Genomic DNA, 25,900 nt, shown 5'->3' with positions numbered 1-25,900 from the left:
GGGCCCAAGAGTTAGAAAGACCTGGGTTCTAATCCCAGCTCCGCCATTTGTCTGCTGTGTGACCCTGGGCAAGTCACTTTGCTTCTCTGTGCCTCAGTTACTTCATCTGTAAAATGGGGATTAAGACTGTGAGCCCCAAGTAGGATAGGGACTGTATCCAACCTAATCTGTTTATATGCACACCAGCACTTCATATGGTGCCTAAGTGCTTAACAAATACCACAGTTATTACAATTCTGGAAGGGGCTGTGATGAGGAAGGATCATCTTTGGGAGGGAATCCTGGCTCAGTACCCACTGCAGATTGCTGGGTAGTTTGTAAACAGACTCCATCGGGGGCGTGTGGGTGGGTGAGTCGGAATCTGTCTGCGTTTGCTTTGAGCTCCTGATTTTATCCTTAGACTATAAGGCTCTTTGAGGGCAGATCTGGGCCCTCTCTGGGTAGGTGATGGGCAGCACACTTTGTGGTGTCCTCAGTGCCCTACAGGAAATTGCAATAATCCAGTTGGGAGTCCAGTATGGGGACCTGGTCACTATCAAGTTGGCTTCTTTAGAACATATTCATTCATTCATTCATTCAATCGTATTTATTGAGCGCTTACTGTGTGCAGAGCACTGTACTAAGATCGTGGGAAGTGCAAGTTGGCAACATATCGAGACGGTCCCTACCCAACAGTGGGCTCAGTGAACAGCAACTGGAGGAAACGCCAGCCCTTCTGGCTGAGGGAGATTTGGGGGAGGAGGAGAGGTCTCTCAACGGGCTGGAATTTAATAAACCCTCCTGCTCACACCGCCAGACTCCAGAAGCAGATTGGGATCTCCCTGGGACTGGGAGGATTGTCCAGGCTGAGAGACAAGAAAACTAGAAGCCTCCAACACCCTCCCTGCTCTCTTCCACCAGGACATGCAGCCTCCCTAAACCCAATTAAAACTCCAAATGTCAGAGTCTTCACTCTTTTTAAAATGGCACCTCCGTATGCTTGGAGACAGAGCAAGCCTCAGCCCTAATGCTTTTTTTCTTAAGTTACATAGGTTGGGTCCTTTAAAAACTGCTTTGATTTTACAAGTGTAATAAACTCCAGGTGTGCAGCAGTAAAACACACACACATGCAGACACACACACTCATGAACATGCTGGAGGTAAGCCCAGCCACGCAACTCAGGGGGGTGGTGGTGGCAGCCTGGGTTGGGGAGGGGATGGAGAGGCTCTAGAAGCCCTAACCTTAGTGGAATGCCGCCCTCCACCCCACAAAAAAAAAAGGGGGGGCCAAAGGATCCTGAGAGCATGGGAACAGAGGGCTGACCTAATGGGTGGTAGGCCCAAGATGCCAGCATTTTCCTTTTCAGAGACAAGGGTAGAACTGTCTAAGCAGTCCAAAGGAGAGGGAGAACCTTCGATCAATGGTATTTGTTGAGCGCTTAGTATGTGCAGAGCATGGCACTAAGCGCTTGGGAGAGTATAACGCAGAAGAATTAGCAGACACATTCCCTGTCCATAACGAGTTTATGGAACAAGTATTGCATCCCTAATTCATAGATGAGGAAACTGAGGTCCAGAAAATTTAAGCCACTTGCCCAATGTCATGCAGCAGGCAAGTGGTGGAGATAATAATAATAATAATAATAATAATAATAATAATAATAGCATTTATTAAGCACTTACTATGTGCAAAACACTGTTCTAAGTGCTGGGGAGGTTACGAGGTGTTCAGGTTATCCCACGGGGGGCTCACAGTTTTCTTCCCCATTTTACAGATGAGGTAATAGGGGCCCAGAGAAGTTAAGTGACTTGCCCAAAGTCACACAGCTGACAATTGGAAGAGCTGGGATTTGAACTCATGACCTTTGACTCCAAAGCCCGGGCTCTTTCCACTGAGCCATGCTGCTGCCAGCGTGGATGGAATTAGAACTCGGGCCTCCTGACAATTAGTCCTGTGCTCCTTTCACCAGGCCACGGTCCTTAACCAAGTCAAATCCTGAAACCATCTCTCTGAACTGAATCAATCAATGGTATTTCTTGAGGGCTCCTGAGTGCACTGAACTAAGTGCTTGGGAGAATACAATAGAGCAGGCATAATCCTTGCTCTCAGGGAGTTCCTTATTAAGACATTGGTATTTATTGAACACTTACTATGTGCAGGGCACTGAACTAAGCGCTTAGGAGAGTACAACAGCTACTTCAGCACTCCTGTGTACATCTGTTTTTCTAGTGGAAAGAGCATGGGCTTTGAAGTCAGAGGTCATGGGTTCGAATCCCAGCTCTGCCACATGTCTGCTGTGTGACCTTGGGCAAGTCACTTAACTTCTCTGAGCCTCAGTTACCTCATCTGTAAAATGGGGATTAAGACTGTGAGCCCCACGTGGGACAACCTGATCTCTTTGTATCCCCCCAAGCGCTTAGAACACTGCTTTGCACATAATAAGTGCTTAACAAACGCCAACATTATTATTATTATTATAGACTGTAAGCTTTTCTAGACTGTAAGCTCATTGCGGGCAGGGAATGTGTCTGTTTATTGTTGTAATGTACTCTCCCAAGCGCTTAGTACAATGCTCCACACACAGTAAGTGCTCAATAAATATGATTGAATGAATGACTCTTTATATCTCTACTTTATTTTTGACATTTGTGGTGAAAATTTGTGTTTTTTTCCTTACTTTCACCTATGGTACATTTGACCATTTATGTCCATTTGCTTCCTCCTTTTCCCATCCCCACCTTCAATTAGATCCTAGGCTCTTTGAAGGAGGAGACTGTCTTTGACCACTGTTCTCTGCTCCTAAGGGTAACTTAGTTCAGTTGCTAATGTACTTCCCAAGCGCTTAGTACAGTGCTCTGCACACAGTAAGCACTCAATAAGTACAATTGAATGAATGAATGAATGAACGAACAGGAATTCGGGAAGAGCAATGACACCTAGCAGAAGAAAATGCAAATGAGAGAAAGAGAGAGACAGATCAAAACAGAGAATGTAAGAGAGATAATGTAAAAGAGCAGCATGGACTTGTGGATAGAGCATGGGCCTGGGGGTCAGAAGGACCTGGGTTCTAATCCTGACTCTGCCGCTTGTCTGCTGTGTGACACTGGGCAAGTCGCTTCACTTCCCTAGGCCTCAGTTTCCTCATCTGTAAAATGGGATTAAGACTGTGAGACCCACGTGAGACAGGGGACTGTGTCCAACTCGATTAGCTTGCATTTATCCCAGTTCAGTACCCAGCACATAGTAAGCACTTAAATACCATAAAAAACAGAAAGCTGGAGAATGAAGAGCACCTAGGTATGTGCACATCTAAAAAGAGTTATTTTGTGTGAGCTTGTGTGTGTGTGTGCACGCGTGCATATAATATAGATTGTGCGTGTCTAACAAGACAACAATGGCAAACCAGCTAGAGGAAGCAATTCTCCTTCCACGCAATCCACATTCAGGCACGTTTTCCCCTAGGAGAGCTGGTTTGGTTCCTATTAAAAGGAAAGACCCAGAGCCAAAAATAAAAGCCCAAATGAGAACCAAGCCTTCTGGCTGAGGCCAAGCTCTCCCGCACGCCCATCCCTGCCACGATGCAAGGGCACCCTGAGGGCCCTCCCCCGCTCTCCTCCCTTCCCCCCATCCACCCTCACCCGACACACTCGGGAGGCCCTGGGCAAAGCGAGCTCCATATGCTTTGGATCACCACAATACAGGACAGCTGAGGGGATCGTGACCCCAAGGGGTTCTCTGGCCTTCGGGCCACTGACTTGGGGATTATCACTGTGGCTACAATGTGGGCAAACTTCCACGACTGTGCCGCCTACGCGCTGTTAAAGGGAACCGCTTCTCCTTGGGACTGGATGCCCAGGGCTGACCACGTCATCCTCATTTCTGCTTGACCAGATCCTCCCACCGCTCCTCAACCCGGGGGTGCTGGGACACCGGAGGACGGACCAGAGCAGCATGGCCTAATGGGGCCAGGACCCAGGCCTGGGAATCATGGGGATCTGGGTTCTAATCTCAGCTCCGCCCCTTGCCCATGTGACCTGGGGCAAGTCACTGTAACTTCTCTGTGCCTCATCTGTAAAATGCAGATGAAATGCCGGTTCTAACACCCCCTTGGACTGTGAGGTCCGGATGGGACTGGGACTGTGCCTGGTCTGGTTGTATGAGAAGCAGCGTGGCTCAGTGGAAAGAGCCCGGGCTTTGGAGTCAGGGCCATGGGTTCAAATCCCGGCTCTGCCAACTGTCAGCTGTGTGTCTTTGGGCAAGTCACTTGACTTCCCTGGGCCTCAGGTACCCCTTCTGTAAAATGGGGATTAAGACTGTGAGCCTCCGTGGGACAACCTGATCACCTTGTAACCTTCCCAGTGTTTAGAACAGTGCTTTGCACATAGTAAGCACTTAATAAATGCCATCATTATTATTATTATTCTATCTACCGCAGCGCTTGGCATACAATATATTATAATATAATATATTATATTATATATATCCATATTATAATAATATATCCATATTATATATCCATCCATATTATTATATAATAATATATCCATATTATATAATATGGATATAATATATTACCTATAATAATACAAACACATAGACACATAACCCCCCCAGAGTACTTTACCCCTCCACCTCTAGCTGGGACTCACTGGACCACAGCAACTACCTCACTGGACATCACTTCACTCTGGCAGGTCCAAAGCAAACACGTTTAACAACTTAGTCACTTAACTTCTCTGTGCCTCAGTCACCTCATCTGCGTAATGGGGATTCTACTGTGAGCCCCATATGGGACAAGGACCGTGTCCAACCTGATTAACTTGTATCTACCCCAGCATTTACTACAGTACGTGGTGCATAGTAAGCTCTTAAATACCATTTAAAAAAGCATCCATTCAGGGCCTCAGCCTCTCTGCTGAGAAAGGGGAGATGTGTGGTCGGCCTCACTGGGCTCCATGCAGAAAAGGCTTTGCTGACTTCTAGTCACACAGTGAAGGTGACAATTCAGAGGGCAGTGCTGTGAGCAGGCAGGGAGAGGAGACCCCACCAACAATCTCACTCCCGGGCAGAGAGATGGGGCTGATAGCCAGGCCGAAGCTTTGTGGTGGAGTCGCTGACAGACGCAGCGAAGAGCTCGCGGGGCCCCATGTGAGTGATTTCCTGAGCCAGTGGTATGCACCTCCATAAACTCCACCACTTGGCAGGCTGAGCCAAACCCAGGCCCCTTGGCTTCGAGAACACACTGAACTCTTCTCCCCGAGGCCCCTCATGACTTCCCATGGCTAGATGGTCAACTTCTTTACAGCAGCAATTGTGCCTACTAACCTAGTTTACTTCCCAAGTGCTTAGTACAGTGCCCAGGACACAGCAAGCACTCAGCACATACTCCTGATTGACTGATTAGTATTATCATCTTTCCACCCATCTGGTTGACCAGGTTTGTGAGGCCTCACCTTCGAAATGAGTAACAGGAAGGAAGGCGGCCAACCCATCGACCCTAAGGAAGACTCAGCTTGGGATTTCTTCCTTAGGATTGAGGTGGAACAGAACCAGTCCCCCATCAGCAGGGACCTCTGGGCAGCCCCGCTAAACTCCCACTTGTCTGCTGTGTGACCCTGGTGCCTCTGTTACATCATCTGTAAAATGGGTATTAAGACTGTGAGCCCCACGTGGGACGTGGACTGTGTCCAACCTGATTACCTTGTATCTGTCCCAGTGCTCAGAAAAGTGCCTGGCTCATAGTAAATGCTAAATAACAGTGCTTTGCACATAGTAAGCGCTTAATAAATGCCATTAAAAAAATAAATAAATAAATACCATTGAAAACAGAAGCTAAAACTCACACCACCACCACCAATGACCTCTCTGTTTCCCTAGACCTCCAGCCTGGCAGGCATTCCCCTGAGCTGCAGGTGCGAGTGGGGCCTCAATATAACCCCAGCCCAAGAGCTGGGGATATTTTTGCCAGGGGCTGAGGCCAACTTGGGCAAAACGTGGATGGACTGAGTCCTCTCCTGGGTCTGATTATCTTGTATCTTCCCCAGTGCTTAGTACCAAGCTTGGCACAGAGTAAGTACTTAAATACTGCGATTACTATTACATTACCATTATTATTATTACAGCAAGTCTTTGATTGGACATAGTTAAGCGCTCAATAAGTATGATTAAAGGAATGAATGAACCCCGTCACTCCTCAATGGAAGAAGAAACAAACCAAAGAACAGAAGGAGAGGAGGAGGGAGAGAGGGACAGAATGAGAGAGGAGAGAAGTAGAAGGGGAGAGACAGAAGAGTAGAAGGGGAGAGAGAGGAGAGGAAAAGGGGAGGAGAAGAGACAGTAATAGCAAGAAGAGAGGAGAGTGCACACATCCATAAATGACCAAAGTGCCCGAGGTGGGCCCAGCTATTCCCATGGCTGCAGCAGAAGCTCAACACTGAAGAGGAACTACTGACCCAGCCAAAAGCAGCCCGTTTAAGGCCAGGCCTGAGGCGCCTTCTTCCGAAGCCCAGGAGGGATGGGCAGGCCGCCTCAGATCTCGCTCACCCCGGCCCCATTCTCCCTGGCTGGGCAGGCACACTCCTTCACCCTGTTGGCCAGTGAGGTGGTGAGGGAGATCTCAGGGCCTACTGGCGTCCACTCCCTTGACCTCGCTCCAGATTCGTGGGGGGCTCCGTCGGTTGCAAAAGGCCCAGCGGTGGGCATGGGCTCTGGAGCCTGATGGAGGTGAGGCAATTTGGGGTTGGAGAGAGAGGGTCCCTCCACCCAGCCCCTCGCTGCCCCCGGCCTGGGATGGAAAAGCCAGCCTCACGGGCTGGATGGGAACAGGGAACAGCCCCCAGACTCCTTCAGCAATCTCCTCCAGCTCCCGGATGACTCCAAGTGGCTTTGGGAAGGAAGCAAGGAGGGACTGGAGGGTTTCTAGGAAGAGACAGAGGAGGTAAGCTCGTCTTGGTCTGCACTCAATCCCCTTGACCCTTCCTATCTCACCTCGTTTCTCTCCTACTACAACCCAGCCCACACACTTCACTCCTCTAATGTTAGCCTTCTCACTATGTCACCGCTGACCTCTCACTTATGACCTGCCTCTGGCTTGGAATGCCCTCCCCCCTGCATATCCAACAGACATTTACTTTTCCCCCCTTGCAAAGCCTTACTGAAGGTCCATCTCCACCAACAGGCTTTCACTAAGTCCTCCTTTCTTTTTCTCCCACTCCCTTCTGCGAAGCCCTAACTTGCTCCCTTTATTCATCCCCCCTCGCAGCCCCACAGCATTTATGTACATATCTATAATTTTATTTATATTAATACCTGTCTCCCCCTCTAGACTCTAAGATCATTGTGGGCCATTTATTTGTATTGATGTCTGCCTCCCCCACTCTAGAATGTAAGCCTGTTGTGGGCAGGGAATGTGACTGTTTATTGCTATTTTCTAGACTGTGAGCCTGTTGTTGGGTAGGGACCGTCTCTATATGTTGCCAACTTGTACTTCCCAAGTGCTTAGTACAGTGCTCTGCACAGTAAGAGCTCAATAAATACGATTGAATGAATTGCTGTATTTCATTCATTCATTCAATCATATTTATTGAGTGCTTACTGTGTGCGGAGCACTGTACTAAGCGTTTCGGAAGTACAAGTTGGCAACATATAGAGATGGTCCCTTCCCAACAATGGGCTCACAGTATTTAAGTGTTTAGTACAGTGCTCTGCACACAGTAAGTGCTCCATGAATATGACTGAATGGGCAGGGAATGTGTCCATTATATCATTATACTGTACTCTCCCAAGTGCTTAGTACAGTGCTCTGCACGCAATAAGCGCTCAATAAATTTACTCGTACGTATTTACTATTCTATTTATTTTATTTTGTTAATATGTTTTGTTTGGTTGCCCCTTCTAGACTGTGAGCCCGTTGTTGGGTAGGGACCGTCTCTAGATGTTGCCAGCTTGTACTTCCCAAGTGCTTAGTAAAGTGCTCTGCACACAGCGCTCAATAAATACGATTGAATGAATGAATGAATAAATCACAACTGACTGATTGATGTGGGAGATCATTACTTAGAGCCAGGGATTTGTCCTTCCCACACAGGAATGGGGCCCCAACCTACCAACCAACCTCTGGTTGTGGGACAGGCTGGAAGGTAGGGGAGGGCCGGAGGTCAGATTTCCCAATAATATGCTATGCGACCTTGGGCAAGTTGTGGCCTACTGGATAGAGCCTGGGCGTCAGAAGGACCTGGGTTCTAATCCCAGCTCTGCCATTTGTCTGCTTTGTGACCTTGAGCAAGTCACTTCATGCCTCTGTGCCTCAGTTACCTCATCTGTAAAATGGGGATTAAGGTTCTGAGCCCCATGAGGGACAGGGACTGTGTCCAACCTGATTAGCTCAATCAATCAATCAATCAATCAATCGTATTTATTAAGCGCTTACTGTGTGCAGAGCACTGTACTAAGCGCTTGGGAAGTACAAGTTGGCAACATATAGAGACAGTCCCTACCCAACAGTGGGCTCACAGTCTAAAATGGAGAGACAGAGAACAAAACCAAACATATAAACAAAATAAAATAAACAGAATAGATATGTACAGGTAAAATATATATATATATATATATATATATATATATACATATATACAGCTCTTTTCTATCCCAGCGCTTAGTACAGTGCCTGGCACATAGGAAGTGTTTAACAAATACCATTAAAAAAGGTCACGTAAACTTTCTGGACCTCAGTTTCTTCATCTGTAAATTGGGGATTCTATACCTGTTCTCCCACTTAGACCGTGAGCCCCATGTGGGACAGGGACTGCTTTTTTATTGCTGATTATTTGTTTAAAAGTATTTGTTAAGCACTTCCTATGTACCAGACACTGCAGGGGTAGATACAAATTAATCACTAACTTCTCTGTGCCTCAGTTAACTCATCTGTAAAACAGGGATTAAGACCATGAGCCCCATGTGGGACATGAACTGTGTCCAAACTGATTAGTTTATCTCTACCCCAGTGCTTAGTACAGTGCCTGGAGCACAATAAGCACATAATAAGCACTTAAATACCATAAAAGAAGAGACAGAAAGCGACAAAGTGACTTGAGCCGGGGACATAAGGAAAAATTGAACTGTGTATGCCAGAGAACTCTCCCCAGGGAGATTCTGTAAAATGAGGATTAAGACTGTGAGCCCTATGTGAGACAGGGACTGTGTTCAACCCAATTATCTTGCATCTACCTCAGAAGCTTAGTACAGTGACTGACATAAAGTAAGTAAGCACTTAAATGCCACAGTTATTATTATTATCAATCCCCTCACCCATCTCCTCCTCCTTCTCTTGGTACTGGGACATAAGTACATGGGAAGCAACGTGGCTCAGTGGAAAGAGCACGGGCTTGGGAGCCAGAGGTCATGGGTTCGAAACCCAGCTCCGCCACTTGTCAGCTGTTTGACTTTGGGCAAGTCACTTCACTTCTCTGTGCCTCAGTTACCTTATCTGTAAAACGGGGATTAAGACTGCGCGCCCCAAGTGGGACAACCTGATCACCTTATACTCTCCCCAGAGCTTAGAACAGTGTTTCGCATGTAGTAAGTGCTTAACAAATGCCATCATTATCATTAGTAGTAGTAATCATATTAACAGAAATTGTAACAAACAAATCACCACCACACTGGATCCACAGAGGCTCTTTCATCTAAAAAGCTCAAATCATCTATATCAACAACTGGACAGAGACGCACCAGGGGAAAGCAATATAGGGAGAATGTATCCAGGCTGATATCCAGCCTGGGCACAAAAATAATAAGAAGTGTGGACACGGAAACTGGAATGGGGAAGAGGAGGAAAAGGCAAAAGGGGAGGAAGGGAAAAGGGAGAAGGGGAGGAGAAGGGAAGGGGACTGAGGGAAAAGGGAAGAGGGGAACAGGGTGAAGAGAGGGAGGGGAAGGGGAGAGGAGGGAGGGAAAGGAGGGTGAAAGGGAAGAAGAGAAGAAAGGGAAAGGGGATGAAGGAGAGAGGGCTGGGAGAAGGAAAGGGGTGAAGGAGTAGCAAAGGGATGGAACAGGAAGGGGAGGTGACCAGACATCTTTCTGAAGATGGAGCTAAGCAGTCTGCGCTCCACTGCCCGGGCAAGAACAGGCTGGGGCTCTGGGGCCTGAGGCAGCTCCAGAGGCTCCTCTCGCCATGCACCTGCATTTGAAGAATGGCCGTCCACCCCGCGGCCTGGGAGGGGTCATTCCAGGAGTCGCCAGGAATCCGAGCCAAGAAGCGCAGTCCCAATCCAGAGCCACCCTGGGGAACGGGGGGGGCCAAGAGGCCCCAAAACTTCCGCTGCCTCCTCCCACCCAAAAAGGCCCAACCTCATGCTCCCCGGGCCCCAATCCCCAGGGGTCCCTGGGAGATAGAGCAGATCTGGGGTCCCCTGTTACAGCGGGCCAGTCAGGGGCTGAAGGGGTGTCTCTGCAGGGAGGGTCCAGCCACAGCACAACCACTGTGGCTCCTTGTACCAAGTCAGGAATGCTGGGGAGACAAGAGGTCGGAGGGGCTCCGGGTACCTTGGGCCAGGAGGCCACTGACCGCCAGGAGCCTGGCTCCATTTTACAGGCGGGGGAAACTGTGGCACCAAAAAGGGACTTGTTTTGCCCAAAGCCTTCAGAGATTTTGATGGCAAAGTCTGGGCTCAACCCCGTTGTTCTTGGGCTGTCTTACCAACAACTGTACTTAGGTGTGTGTGGGTGGGTTTATACATGTGCGAATGCACACATGCACTCAAACACACACACCCCCTCCCCCCCCACCCGCTCGACTTCTGAGAAGAGGATTCCCTAAATCAAAATACAATTCTCATCCTCCCTCTAAGAACTCTCTCCTAATTTTTTTATGGTATTTGTTAAGGGCTTACTATGTACCAGGCACTGTACTAAGCACTGGGGTAAACACTAGCAAATCAAGTTGGACACAGTCTATGTTCCACAAGGAGCTCCCAGACTTACCCCCCATTTTACAGATGAGGACACAGAGGCACAGAGGAGTTAAGTGACTTGCCTGAGATCACACAACAGACTCCATGAGCCCCACCCCAACTAGCGTCATCAAGTCCTCTCTGGAGAGGGAATAATGTCCTCGCTGGCATGATTCTCTGTGACCCTAAATGCCAAAGCAAGTGGCAGAGTGGTCCAGGCCACAGTGGTCAGTCAATGAGGATTTACTGAGTACACAGGAATATGGCACTGTCCTGAACACCCCCTCCCAGAACAAAGCTCACACTAGAGGACCTGAAAAGTCCCCTGAGGTGGTTGTGGAAGAGCCTGGGCTTTGGAGGCTCTTTGGGCTCTGGTCATGTGTTCAAATCCTGGCTCCGCCACTCGTCAGCTGTGTGACCTTGAGCAAGTCACTTAACTTCTCTGGGCCTCAGTTACCTCATCTGGAAAATGGGGAAAATAAGCCCCTTCCTCCCTCTCCCCCTCGTCCCCGTCTCCATCCCCCTCATCTTACCTCCTTCCCTTCCCCACAGCACCTGTATATATGTATATATGTTTGTACAGACTTATTACTCTATTTATTTATTCATTTCACTTGTACATATCTATTCTATTTATTTTATTTTGTTAGTATGTTTGGCTTTGTTCTCTGTCTCCCCCTTTTAGACTGTGAGCCCACTGTTGGGTAGGGACTGTCTCGATATGTTGCCAACTTGTACTTCTCAAGAGCTTAGTACAGTGCTCTGCACACAGTAAGCGCTCAATAAATATGACTGATGATGATGATGATGATTAAAACTGTGGGCCCCACGTGGGACAACCTTATCACCTTGTAAACTCCCCAGTGCTTAGAACAGTGCTTAGCACATAGTAAGCACTTAATAAATGTCATTATTATTATTATTATTACTACACACAAAGCGTGGGGCTGAACCGGGAAATGGGATATAGACCCTTCAGGCTCTCGGCCATGCCTGTCCCTCAGACATTTCTTTAGATGATATTTGTTAAGTGTTTATTATGTGCCGGGCACTGTATCTACCCTGAGGTAGATACAAGCTAATCAGGTTGGACGCAGTCCCTGTCCCACATGGGGCACACAGTCTTAATCCCCATTTTACAGATGAGGTAACAGGCACAGAGAAGTGAAGTGACTGGCCCAAGGTCACACAGCAGACAAACGGCAGAGCCGGGATTAGAACTCAGATCCTTCTGACTCCCAGGCACTTCTGAGTCCCAAGCCCATGCTCCATTCACTTGGCCACACTGCTTCTCTACTGGACAGTACAGTCGTATCCAAAGTTTGCCGAAGTTCTAAAACTGTGTAGAGGCCATGATGCAAAGGAGGCCTGAAAGGAGCCCCCTTAGAGAAGGGCAGGATTGGCCATTGGAGGCCTGAACTAGTTCAGGGGGCCTTCTCTCCTCAGGGACCCCCTGCCGCCCCACCCCCTCCCAGGGGTGGGTACCTTGGTGGATGTGAAGAGATTAAAGGGAATCCTTGGAGGTCTTTGCTTCTCCAGATCACTTTTCCATCCTTCCCCTCAACCCCGCAAACGCTGGGCAACGTTTTAGCAACATCACTAAAATCCGTCCTTTCCTCTCCATCCAAACTGCCACCACAATAATCCAATCATTTATCCTAATCCACCCTGATTCCTTTATCAGCCTCCTTGCGGACCTCCCAGTCTCCGTCCTCCCTACTCCAGTCCCTGCTTCACTCTGCTGCCCGGATCATTTTTCTACAAAAACGTTCATGCCATGTTTCCCCACTCCTCAACACCTCCACATCAAACAGAAACTCGTCGTCACCGTTGGCTTTAAAGCCCTCAATCACCTCACCCCCTCCTTCCTCACCTCGCTAACTCTCGTACGACAACCAGCCTGCACACTTCGCTCCTCTAGTGTGAACCTTCTCACTGTACCTCGATCTCATCTATCTCACCGCTGACCTCTCACCCACGTCCTGCCTCTGACCCGGAACGCCCTCCCTCCTCGTACCCGACAATTAACTCTCCCCGGCTTCAAAATCTTATTAAAGGCACATCTCTTCCAGCAGGGCTTCCCTGACTAAGCCCTCCTTTCCTCTTGTCCCACTCCCTTCTGTGTCACCCTGACTTGTTCCCTTTGCCATTCTGCATCCCAGCCCCACAGCATTTTACGTACATAGTTGTCATTTATTCATTTACATTAATGGTGGTCTCCCCCTCTAGACTGTAAACTAATTGTGGCAGGGAATGTGTCTGTTATATTGTTATACTGTACTCTCCCAAGTGCTTAGTACAGTGCTCTGCACACAGGAAACACTCAATAAATATGATTAACTGGCTGACTGGGGCAAATGGCTCCTCTCTCTGGGAATAGGGCCGGACTGGAAACTGGACGACCAACAGGAGCAACCCGGAGTCACCCTTGGGTAAGGTCACTTCAAGCTTGTTTTAGATCTGAGGTTTGGCTTCCCTCCGTTCGGGACCCCTGTGTCTCTCCTAACTGCCCTTTCCTCTTCTCCCACTCCCTCCTGCATCACCCTGACTTGCTCTCTTTTTTCATCCCTCCTCACAGCTCTTATGTACTTATCTGTAATTTATTTATTTGTATTATTGTCTGTCTCCCCCCTTCTAGATTTAAAGCTAGCTGTGGGCAGGGAATGTGTCTATTCCAACAGAAGCAGCGTGGCTTAGTGGAAAGAGCACGGGCTTTGGGGTCGGTGGTCGTGGGTTCGAATCCCGGCTCTGCCACATCATCATCAATCGTATTTATTGAGCGCTTACTGAGTGCAGAGCACTGTACTAAGCACATGTTTGCTGTGTGACATTGGGCAAGTCACTTAACTTCTCTGAGCCTCAGTGACCTCATCTGTAAAATGGGGATTAAGACTGTGAGCCCCACGTGAGACAACCTGATCATCTTGTACCCCCCCGCAGTGCTTAGAAAAATGCTTTGCACATAGTAAGCGCTTAACAAATACCATTACTATTATTACTAATTGTTGTATTGTTCTCTCCCAAGTGTTTAGTACAGGGCTCTGCACACAGTAAGTGCTCAATAAATTCAATCGCATTTATTGAGCACTTACTGTGTGCAGAGCACTGTACTAAGCGCTTGGGAAGTACACGTTGGCAACATATAGAGACGGGCCCTACTCAACAGCAGGCTTACAGTCTAGAAGATACAATTGATTGAATGAATGAAATTGCCACTAGAGCCCTAAGACCACCACATTCATTCATTCAATCGTATTTATTGAGCGCTTACTGTATGCAGAGCACTGTACTAAGCGCTTGGGAAGTACAAGTCAGCAACATATACAGACGGTCCCTACCCAACAACGGGCTCACAGTACACACTCACTCACTCTCCTTCAGTGTCAGGCTTTCCAGGCAAGCAAATCTGTATTGATCTTCTGGGCATTGGCAGAGCTGGATATAATAGTACCCTGGCTTTAGAGCAACTGCCTCAGTGGGGCCAACATGAGGTGCCCAAGGTAGATTTGGGTGCTAAGTTGTAGCCTAGTGGATAGAGCACCATCCTGGGAGTCAGAAAGACATAGATTCTAATCCCGGCTCCGCCACTTGTCTGCTCTGTGACCCTGGGGAAGTCACTTCTCTTCTCTGTGCCCCAGTTACCTCATCTATAAAATGGGGATTAAGACAGTTAGCCCCACGTGGGACAGGGACTGTGTCTCACCCGATTTCCTTCTAGACTGTGAGCCCGTTGTTGGGTAGGGACCATCTCTATATGTTGCCAACTAGTACCTCCCCTCTCCCCTCTCTTCCAAAGATGTCTCTATATGTTGCCAACCTGTACTTCCCAAGCGCTTAGTACAGTGCTCTGCACACAGTAAGTGCTGAATAAATACAACTGAATGAATTTCCTTGTATCCACCCCAGCACTTAGTACAGTGCCTGGCACCTAGTAACCACTTGATAAATACCATAGTTGTTGTCATTATTGTTATAACTATTATTAAGTCCCCTGGTCTAGTAATAATACTAATGACTGTGGGATTTGCTAAGCACTTACTATGTGTCAACCACTGGGAAAGATAAAGGATGGTCAGGTCAGACACAGTCACTGACCCACACAAGGCTTACAGTCAAAGTAGGAGGGAGAACAGGTATTGAATCCTCAGTTTAAAGATGAGGTAACTGGAGCACAGAGAAGTTAAGTGACTTGCCCAGGGTCACAGAGCGGGCACATGGCAGAACCAGGATTAGAACCCAGGTACTCTGATTCCCAGGCCCATGCTCCTTCCACTGAACCATGCTGCTCCTCTTAGCCATGCTGATCATCATCATCAATCGTATTTATTGAGCGCTTACTGTGTGCAGAGCACTGTACTAAGCGCTTGGGAAGTACAAGTTGGCAACATATAGAGACATCTTTGGAAGAGAGGGAGAGGGGAGCTGGCTCATTATGTGAAAATAATATCCCTTTGGAGCTCAATGGTACTATTTTTTTTTTTTAACAATAGAGAAGCAGTATGACCTAGTGTTTACAGCATAGGCTTGGGAGTCAAAAAGACCTGGGTTCTACTCCCAGATCTGCCACTTGTCTGCTGTGTGACCTTGGGCCAGTCACTTGACTTTTGTGCCTCAGCTGCCTCATCTTTAAAATGGGGGTTAAGACTGTGAGACCCATTCATTCATTCATTCAATTGTATTTATTGAGCGCTTACTGTGTGCAGAGCACTGTACTAAGCGCTTGGGAAGTACAAGTTGGCAACATATAGAGACGGTCCCTACCCAACATGTGGGGTAGGGACTACATCCAACCTGATTAACTTGCATCTACTCAATCAATCAATCGTATTTATTAAGCGCTTACTGTGTGCAGAGCACTGTACTAAGTGCTTGGGAAGTACAAGTTGGCAACATATAGAGACAGTCCCTACCCAACAGTGGGCTCACAGTCTAGAGGGGGGAAACAGAGAACAAAACCAAACATATTAACAAAATAAAATAAATAGAATAGATATGTACAAGTAAAATAAATAAATAGAATAATAAATATGTACAAACACATATACAGGTGCTGTGGGGAAGGGAAGGAGGTAAGACGGGGGGATGGAGAGGGAGACGAGGGGGAGAGGAAGGAAGGGGCTCAGTCTGGGAAGGCCTCCTGGAGGAGGTGAGCTCTCAGTAGGGCCTTGAAGGGAGGAAGAGAGCTAGCTTGGCAGATGGGCAGAGGGAGGGCATTCCAGTCCAGGGGGATGATGTGGGCCGGGGGTCGACGGTGGGACAGGTGAGAACTTAATACGGTTCCTTGCACATAAGCAGCGCTTAACAATACCATTAAAAAAACCCAACATCAGTGAGCTCTAAGCACTTTATATATTAGATGTATCCCTGGTTACCAATGGGGAGACTGAGGCACAGGGCGGAGTCTCACGGGGAGCCCGCTGCAATGTCAACTAATAGCTGTCACCCGCAGTATCTGCTTCAAAGGGTAAGAAGGGAAGTTATGAAGCAGTGTTTGATGGGTACAATGCCCCAGTAGGGGCTCTCCCTGAAGAATGTGGGTCAGAAAAATGAGAATCAACGCAGGACAAAAGTTGCTAACTGAAAGAGGAGGGTGTAGAGGCGTGGAAGCTCCTTTAAGGATTGAGAAAGCTTTGGTGAGCGTCGCCATCTAGCGGCCCAGAGGTAAGCAGGCACCCTCCCGCCCTGTTCGCTGCCTCAGTCTCCCTACTGACCCTCCCTGCCTCCTGTCTTCCCCAACTCCAGTCCATACTTCACTCTGTTGCCGGTCATCTTTCTACAAAACCATTCAGTCCACGTTTGCCCACTCCTCAAAAAAACCTCCAGTGTTTGCCGGTCATTTTTCTACAAAACCATTCAGTCCATGTTTGCCCACTCCCAAAAAAAATCCTCCGGTGGTTGCTAGTCATTTTTCTACAAAACCATTCAGTCCATGTTTGCCCACTCCTTAAAAAAACCTCCAGTGGTTGCCGGTCATTTTTCTACAAAACCATTCAGTCCACGTTGGCCCACTCCTCAAAAAAACCTCCAGTGGTTGCCGGTCATTTTTCTACAAAACCATTCAGTCCACGTTTGCCCACTCCTCAAAAAGACCTCCAGTGGCTGCCGGTCATTTTTCTACAAAACCATTCAGTCCACATTTGCCCATTCCTCAAAAAACCTCCAGTGGTTGCTGGTCATTTTTCTATAAAACCATTCAGTCCATGTTTGCCCACTCCTCAAAAAAAAATCCAGTGGTTGCCGGTCATTTTTCTACAAAAACCATTCAGTCCACGTTTGCCCACTCCTCAAATAACCTCCAGTGGTTGCCGGTCATTTTTCTACAAAAAACATTCAGTCTACGTTTGCCCACTCCTCAAATAACCTCCAGTGGTTGCCGGTCATTTTTCTACAAAAACCATTCAGTCTACGTTTGCCCACTTCTCAAAAAAAACCTCCAGTGGTTGCCGGTCATTTTTCTACAAAAACCATTCAGTCCACGTTTGCCCCCTCCTCAAAAAGCCTCCAGCGGTTGTCCATCCACCTCTGCATCAGACAGCAACTCCTAACCACAGGCTTTAAAGCACTCAATCGCCTTGCTCTCTTCTACCGCAGCCCGCACACTTCACTCCTCGAGTACCAAACTATTCCGTGTACCTCAATCTCGTCTCTCTCACTCATGCACATCCTACCTCCATCTTCATATCCGACAATCACCCTCCCCATTCTCTATGCCTTATTCAGAGCACTTCTCCAAGAGGGTTTGCCCGACTAAGCCCTCACTCCCTCTTCTCCCACTCCTTCCTGCATCACCCTTGACCTTGAATTTGCACACTTTATTCACCCCTCCTTAGCCCCACATTATTTATGTAAACGTCCGTAATTTATTTATTTAGATTAATATCTGTCTCCCTCTGTAGGCTGTAAACTTGTTGTGGACAGGGAACATGTCTACCAGCTCTGTTATATTGTGCCCTTCCAAGCACTTAGTACGGTACTCTGCACATAGTACATGGTCAATAAATATGATTAAATCCTGGGGAGGGGCGGAAATTGGGAAATGTCAATCAATACCCTTTGTGGGGCCCCAGGACATCAGTGGAGGCTCTTCCAAGTGAGCTCCTGGCTGCCTGCCCAATCTCTAGCCAACCCGTACACTCTTCCATGTTGGGTTGGAATTGGTCAATCTGCCCCACAATGCCAACTTCCATTGGCTGTGAAAGAGTCATCCTGGACCAAGGACTTGGGCTTCCAGCAGCTTCAAGGTATAGATGGCCATGTGACCTGTCCCCCTCCCTGCCCCCCGAATGATGTCCATGCTGTACCCCACATCCAGGGGTGAGGAGTGTTCCCACCTCTGCTCCTGAGCTCATTACTCATGATTTAGTGTTTACCCCAGGATTCTGCAAACTTCCCGAAACCAGGATGTGTCTTGAATGCCCTACACTCCACAGAGGCTAGCACAGGGCTTGGCAGATAGTGGATATTCAATCGGCAGGTGGTGGGTGGCAGCGAGTGGGTGGGTGCATAGGTAAGGTGGATGGATGAGCAGGTAAGTAGATGCGTAGGTGGGTGAATGGATGGGTGAGGAGATTGAGGGATTGGTGGACAAATGGGTGGATCGATGGGTAGACGCCTGGGTGGAAGGACGGACGAAACTGGATGGACGGATGGATGGACAAATGGGTGGATGGATGGGGGAACATGTGGGTGGAAGGATGGACACATGCGTGGATGTGTGGACACATGGCTGGACACATGAGTGGATGGATGGGTGGACACATGGGAGGATGGATGGGTAGGGGAATTGCACCGGGAAGATGGATGGGGGTACGGCGGTGGGAGGACGATGAAGGAATAGAAAACCCAGGAGGAAGTAGGGAGGGAGGGAGAGGAAGGGCTCACCTGTCGGTAGGTGCAGATGATGATTTCCCGCAGGTGATAGTGCATGGGTGTCATGGTCTCGCTCACGGTGTCCAAGGCCATGTCCACTTCCTTTTTCATTCGGTGTCCATCGGGAAGGAGCTGGACCACCTTCATCACCACCTAGGGGGTGGGAAGGAGAGCAGCAGAGATGAGGGCAGGATGGGGGGCGGGAGGGGTGGCACATATCTTTCTGAGGGAGGGGCCCGCGCCTGCAGCCTGCACATTCCCGGGGGAGATAAGGAATGTGGAACCCCCTTCTGCCAACCGTGCTAGCAGCAATGCTTCTGTCCACCCTACTCAGGCGAAGACTGGAGTGCAGTGCAACCCAGATCCGACTCCTCAAACACAGCTGGGGTTAGAGGCGCGGAGAGAAGGGAAAGGGCCTCCCCAAGTCACCGAGAGTACCCGGGATATGGGCGAAGAGGACCTCTTCCTGCCCATGAGGGCCCCCAGCTGGAGGCCCAATCCACGCCTCAGTCTCTCCAATTGCGAAGTAGGGTCGGAGCCGCTGACCTGGCTGGGACGGCGGAGGGATGGAGCCAAGGGACCAACAGCAGGCATCCCAGCCCCGGCATACCAGCTCCCGAGATCCCGCGGGGGTCCCAGTCTCACCCACCGCCAATAAGCAGACACGTTGCCTGCCCATAAAGAGCTTTCAGGCTACAGTAGAGAGTACAGTAGAACGGCTTAGAGCAGAGAGTGAGGGCGCAGTGAAAGCACGTGTGGGCAGGGGGGGCGGGGGGATCTGTGTTTACCTCAAACTCCCCCTTGGTGTACTTGGCATCGGGCACGCTGACGATCTCCTCCTCACCCATCTCGGGGACGCCCTGCTGAGACACCAGCCGGAACCGTGGCGGCGCCAGCCGGATAGGGGGCTCCGGACCAGCGGCAAGTGCCCCCGGGCCTCCCGACAGTGCCCAACCGTGCGACGGGACCCTCCCCCAGGAACCCCTGGCCTCCATCCGAGGGGAGCCGGATCTCCGATCCCAGGCCAGCCCAGCCGGCTGAGACGCCCAAGAAATACAGTCTGTTTCCCGCCCGCTCTAATCTGTTGCACTGTACTCTCCCAAGGGCTTACTACAGTGCTCCGTACACTGTAAGCGCTCAATAAATACCCTTACTGATTGACTGGGAGCTGTTCCCAGGCTCACCTTGGCCCTGGCCCCTACCTCCATCCAATCTACTACTTACTCTGCCACAGCCCCCAGAAGGCCCAGCAGCTCAGAACCAGATATGGTGGGAGTTCCCCATGCCTCCAGGTCCCTGCGGACCCCCCTCAGATACCCTGGTCTGGGGCCCCTGGGGGGATTCACAAGGGCTGGGCACACCCAGCTCTACCCCCGCCTCTCCCTGCAGATCCATGGCAACCTTGCCAAACTAGTGTTCCTGCCTCCAGCCACCTGCCGCTGCCCACCCCCTAGGGTCCCCCGGCCCTCTCCGGAGCGGACACCTACGCTGGAGTGCCAGAGACTGAGGACGGCGATCACCATGGCGGTTGTGGTCCGGCCCTGGCCGCTCAGGCAGTTGAAGACGAAGCCGGTGTCCGCGTCCTTGGCCAAAGCGATCTTCATCACTTCCAGGAGTCGGTCAAAATCCTGTGGAGAGAAGCAGGGTAGAGAAGGCAGGGCCGAGGACCGCCAGCCTGGGGGAGCAGGGCCACCCTTCTGAAGAGAACCGGGAGCCTCTGGGTGCCAACGCCTACCCAGCTGGGCCCGGGGCCGCCCATGGCTGACGGAAACTGGCCGCCTAGGCTGCCAGCAGGGAGCCATTAGCCTCCTTAGAATAATAATAATAATAATAATAGTAATAACAACAACAATTATCATGGTATTTGTTAAGTGCTTACTATGTGCCAAGCACGTAGTCAGGTTGTCCCACATGGGGCTCACAATCTTAATCCCCATTTTACAGATGAGGTGACTGAGGCACAGAGAAGTGAAGCGGCTTACCCAAAGTCACACAGCAGATAAGCAGCAGAGCCGGGATTAGAACCCATGTCCTCCGACTCCCAAACCCGTACTCTTTCTACTAAGCCACGCTGCTTCTCTAAGGGTGTAGAAGTGGGTGTCATTTCCAAGGGCACCCAACCACCCCCACCCTAAAACCAAGCCAGTGATTGCCACCTGGGAGAGGGGACAGAAGGGAACTCTCGGGCCCCCTCCCCAACGCTCCCCAAACAGGGAGACAGCTGCCCATGGGGATTTTAAATGGGAACAACTTCCAGAGACTCCGTGAGGACCAAAGAGGAAGCCTTGAAGGAAGAGTTCCTCTGGGAGACGGGACTTCCGAGTGCCCCCCATGAGGGAGCTGCACCCCGCCTGGCAGGCTGCCTCCTCGCCATAGTGCAAAATTCTTGAAGATAAGGATCATGTCTCCCTACTCAATTGCATTGTACTCTCTCAGAGAAGCAGTGCGGACTAGTGGAAAAAGCTGGGGCCTGGGAGTAGGAGGACTTGGGTTCTATTCCTGGTTCTGCTCTTGCTCCAGTGCTACTCTGGGCAAGTCACTTCACTTCTCTGGGCCCCAGTTTCCTCATCTCTAAAATGGGAGTTCAATATCATGAGAAGCAGCGTGGCTCAGTGGAAAGAGCCCGGGCTTTGGAGTCAGAGGTCATGGGCTCAAATCCAGGCACCGCCAATTGTCAGCTGTGTGACTTTGGGCAAGTCACTTCACTGGGCCTCAGTTCCCTCATCTGTAAAATAGGGATGAAGACTGTGAGCCCCCCATGGGACAAACCTGATCACCTTGTAACCTCCCCAGCGCTTAAAACAGTGCTTTGCACATAGTAAGTGCTTAATAATCATCATCATATCTGTTCCCTCTCCTACTTAGAATTAAACCCTTGTTGGAGCAGAGATGGTGTCTGACCTGAATACTTTGTATATACCCCAGTACTTAGTACAGTGCTTGGCACATAGTAAGCCCTTACATAACAATTGCAGTCTTTGTTAATACCTAGTACAGTGCTCTGTGCACATTATGTTGCTCAATAAATATCATTGATTGACTACTGATTGATGTAAGAAGCAGTGTGGGCCTAATGGATGGAGCACAGGCCTGAAAGGCAGAAGGAACTGGGTTCTAATCACTCATCTGCTGTGTGACCTTAGGCAAGTCACTTAACTTCTCCGTGCCTGTTATCTCTCATCTGGAAAATGGGGATTAAGACTGTGAGGCCCATGTCAGACACAGACTGCGTCCAACCTGATCGCCTTGTATCTACTCCAGCACTTAGTACAATGCCTGGCACATAGTAAGCGCTTAAAAAATGCCATTTTTTAAAAAAAACAAACCACTCTGTCCAGTAGGAGAGAGAGACCTGCAATAGTGGGGCCAGTCCACTCCACTCCCACTCTCCCAAATGGATGCCCCAGTCTTGGGACACCCTCAGATCACGGGGGTCAGGTTACTGTCCATTCCTCCCCCAGGCTTTCATTCATTCATTCAATTGTATTTATTGAGCACTTACTGTGTGCAGAGCACTGTACTAAGAGCTTGGGAAGTACAATCAATCAATCAATCAATCAGTCGTATTTATTGAGCGCTTACTGTGTGCAGAGCACTGTACTAAGCACTTGGGAAGTACAAGTTGGGAACATATGGAGACAGTCCCTACCCAACAGTGGGCTCACAGTCTAAAAGGGGGAGACAGAGAACAAAACCAAACATATTAACAAAATAAAATAAATAGAATAGATATGTACAATTAAAATAAATAAATTAATAGAGTAATAAATATGTACAAACATATATACATATATACAGGTGCTGTGGGGAAGGGAAGGAGGTAAGGTGGGGGGATGGAGAGGGACATATAGAGACGGTCCCTACCCAACATCATCAATCGTATTTATTGAGCGCTTACTGTGTGCAGAGCAGAGAGACAGTGGGCTCACAGTCTAGAAGTGACTTAACATCTTGTCTCCTGCCCCTCATCCTGTTTCAATTTCCTGTCTGTCTCGCTGTGGTGGTGGGGGTAGTGGGGCAGCTGGGATCTGTCTGAACTGCCCTGCAAAGTGGGAGTAGGGATCTCAATCACCTCCAACGGCCCCGGCCTGCCACAGAGCACCCAATTTCCAGCAGTTTCTCCAAGGTTCACACACAAAACCCTCATTGGTCTGTGATGTGGCTAGAGGACAGTGGAGGGCAACAGCCAACTTTAAATGGTCAAGCCGAGCGATGCCCGCCCTCTCTCCCTCTCTCTTTCTCCAAAAAGTCTTGACTGACTGTCAACTTCTCTCATTTTTGTCCCTGTGACTCTTCAGATGTTTCCCATTGCTCTGAGCAGGTCAATTCTCCTCACCAGTGCCCACAAGTATTATTATTATGGTATTTGCTAAGCGCTTAGTATGTGCCAACCACGGTACTAAGCGCCGGGGTGGATACAAGTAAATTGGGTTGGATACAGCCGGTACTTAGGGCAAACATGGAGTGGAGTCTGGCAGCGGTGGAGAACATCGAGTGACTCACCGTGGGCATCAGGGACTAAAGACATCACCTGTATATATGTATCACCTGTATATATGTATATATGTTTGTACATATTTATTACTCTATTTTAATTGTACATATCTATTCTATTAATTTTATTTTGTTAGTATGTTTGGTTTTGTTCTCTGTCTCCCCCTTTTAGACTGTGAGCCCACTGTTGGGTAGGGACTGTCTCTATATGTTGCCAACTTGTACTTCCCAAGCGCTTAGTACAGTGCTCTGCACACAGGAAGCGCTCAATAAATACGATTGATTGATTAAAGGCGACCTCTGCTACCGTGAAGTGGTCACTCGCACCCTCCACCACACACAACTTCAGTATGACAATTTGTGCGCCTTCTAGACCGTGAGCCAGTTGTTGGGTAGGGACCATCTATCTGTTGCCGACTTGTACTTCTGAAGAGCTTAGTACAGCGTTCTGCACGCAGTAAGCGCTCAATAAATACGACAATGAATGAATATGACACACAAACACGACACATCTGTGGGATCCCTGCCACTCTAGAGAAAGGTGCCGTTCGCCTTTGGCCTCTGGCTCGGCCTGCCCCCATCAAGACCATCTGGCACCACTTGTCCTCCACCCCGGAAGTCACAGGTGAATGTCACACTTTATACATGACTCAGGTCACACGGTGACATAACGGCATCACCCCTAACCTTCTACGGAAATGAGAAGCAGTGTGGCTTAGTGGATACGGCATGGGCATAGGAGTCAAAAGGACCTGGGTTCTAATTCTAGCTTCGCCATACGCCTGCTGTGTGACCTTGGGCAAGTCACTTAACTTCTCTGGGCCACAGTTACTTCATCTGTAAAATGGGGATTAGGAGCGTGAGCCCCCCGAATAGCTTGTATCTAACCTCAGCACTTAGAACAGTGCTGGGTACATAGGAAGTGCTTAACAAGTACCATTATTTTTTTGTTGTTGTTAATAAAAATAAATCCACAGAGCCTTAAAGTTGTCATTAGGGACGTCCTGCAACTCCAACCTTTCTCTGGAGCCCCTAAATTCGCCTCAAGGTCCCTGTGAACATGAGCACTGCTTAGGAGCCGAGGCAGAGGAAAGCTGGGAGGCTCAAAATAAAAATACCAGATGGGCAGGCCTGTTGTCGTCCAGGATGAAAGCAAACAAATGGCCAACCAGCCTGTGGTAAAGAAATGCTTGACCCAGCGTGGTATAGCGGAAAAAGCACGCACCCACTGTATTATACTTTCTTAAGTGCTTAGTACAGAGCTCTGCACCCAGTAAGCACTCAATAAATATGATTGAATGAATGAGTCAGAGGACCTGGGTTCTAATCCCAGCTACACCACCTGTCTACCTTGTAGCCCTGGGTAAATCACAACTTCTCGGGGCCTCAGTTCCCTCATCTGAAAATGGGGATTTAATACCTGTTCTACCTCCTACTTGAATATGAGCCCCATATGAGACATGATTGTCTTATATCTACCCCAGTGCTTAGTACAGTGATTGACATATGGTAAGCGCTTAACAAATACCACAATTACCATAACCCCTTACCAAGAGGTAGCTTGGCCTAGTGGAAGGGGCACAGACCATGTTTCTAAAGCCGGCTCCACTACTTACCTGCTGTGCAAACTTGAGCAAGTTATAACTTCTCTAGGTGTCAGTTTCGTCCTCTGTAAAATGGGGATAAAATGCCTGCTCTCCCTCCTTCCTTCGTAGACTGGCAGCTTTATGTGGGCCAGGGATTGTGTCTGCTATGACTGCATTGCACCTACCCCAGTGCTTAGCTCAGGGCTTGGCACGTAGTAAGCACTTGACTAACGCCGCAGTCACGTTATGGCTGTTATTACCTGCTCCCTGGGAGCACAGAAGTCAGGGATGGGGACCCTGTAGTACAGCAGCCCCTTGTGGGTGCCCTTGTGCAGGTTGAAGACATCCTGCATGGTCATACAGCTCTTCAACAACTTCTTCGGCTTTTCTGGCTCCAAGGACACCTCCAGCCCCTTCTGGGAAGCCAGCAAGTCAGCCTGCAGCTGTGACTCCAGTTTCTGGGGACGAGTGGAGAAAGAGTGGGGATGGTCAGCCACCGCTTCAGCCCGGGCCCAGGCCCCAGCCCCTTCCTTGGGTAACAAAGTACCAACCCAACTTGTTTCTCCCTACCCGCTTCTCCCTTCCCTATCCCAAGGCTCCCGCCTCACCCCGCATTTCCATTCTGCAGATTTCATTTTAAAAATGGCAGACACCGGCAGCATTATCACTGGATCAGAACCCCAGTCTGCCCAGCTCAGGCCTCTGTCTCTGCCAGTGGCCCCAGGAAAGTCGGAGAAGCACTGTGTGGGCCTCCCTCCCGGACAGCCAGGCTCCTGGTTGAGGGGCGGGCTATCCAACATCCCCCAATTCTTCTCCATCCCAAACACTTGTCCATAATTCTAGCCCAACTCCACTGAAGTTGCTATTTTCAGCGGCACAGCTTTCCGTGGGAATGGATTCCCACCCTCTTGCTGGTAAGCTACCGCCCATTCAAGCACCAGTGGGTGCCCCCACATCCTGGTGGAGTGGGATTTGGGGACCTTCAGGAATCTGTCCATTCCCATCCTGACCCCACACAGCCT

General features: G+C 49.3%; 1 protein-coding gene across 4 annotated transcripts in view; it reads right to left on the bottom strand.

Annotated features, from left to right (window-relative positions):
- Window positions 1-25,900, bottom strand: part of PALD1 (phosphatase domain containing paladin 1) — a 133,386-nt gene that overhangs the window by 23,436 nt on the left and 84,050 nt on the right. For 2 of the 4 annotated variants that reach the window (XM_038743934.1, XM_038743935.1), the window contains exons 15-18: window positions 25,139-25,336; window positions 20,286-20,426; window positions 19,587-19,661; window positions 18,811-18,951 (exon numbers count right to left, since the gene is read on the bottom strand). In XM_038743934.1, coding sequence (XP_038599862.1) covers window positions 18,811-18,951; window positions 19,587-19,661; window positions 20,286-20,426; window positions 25,139-25,336 — 555 coding nt within the window. The remainder of the gene's footprint in view (window positions 1-18,810; window positions 18,952-19,586; window positions 19,662-20,285; window positions 20,427-25,138; window positions 25,337-25,900) is intronic. The other 2 variants (XM_038743936.1, XM_038743937.1) reach the window with 1 other exon arrangement.

Source organism: Tachyglossus aculeatus, chromosome 3, assembly GCF_015852505.1.
Source record: "Tachyglossus aculeatus isolate mTacAcu1 chromosome 3, mTacAcu1.pri, whole genome shotgun sequence".
Classification (NCBI taxonomy): Eukaryota; Metazoa; Chordata; class Mammalia; order Monotremata; family Tachyglossidae; genus Tachyglossus; species Tachyglossus aculeatus.
The sequence above is the reverse complement of the archived record's forward strand: the minus strand, read 5'-3'. Positions and strand labels throughout refer to the sequence as shown.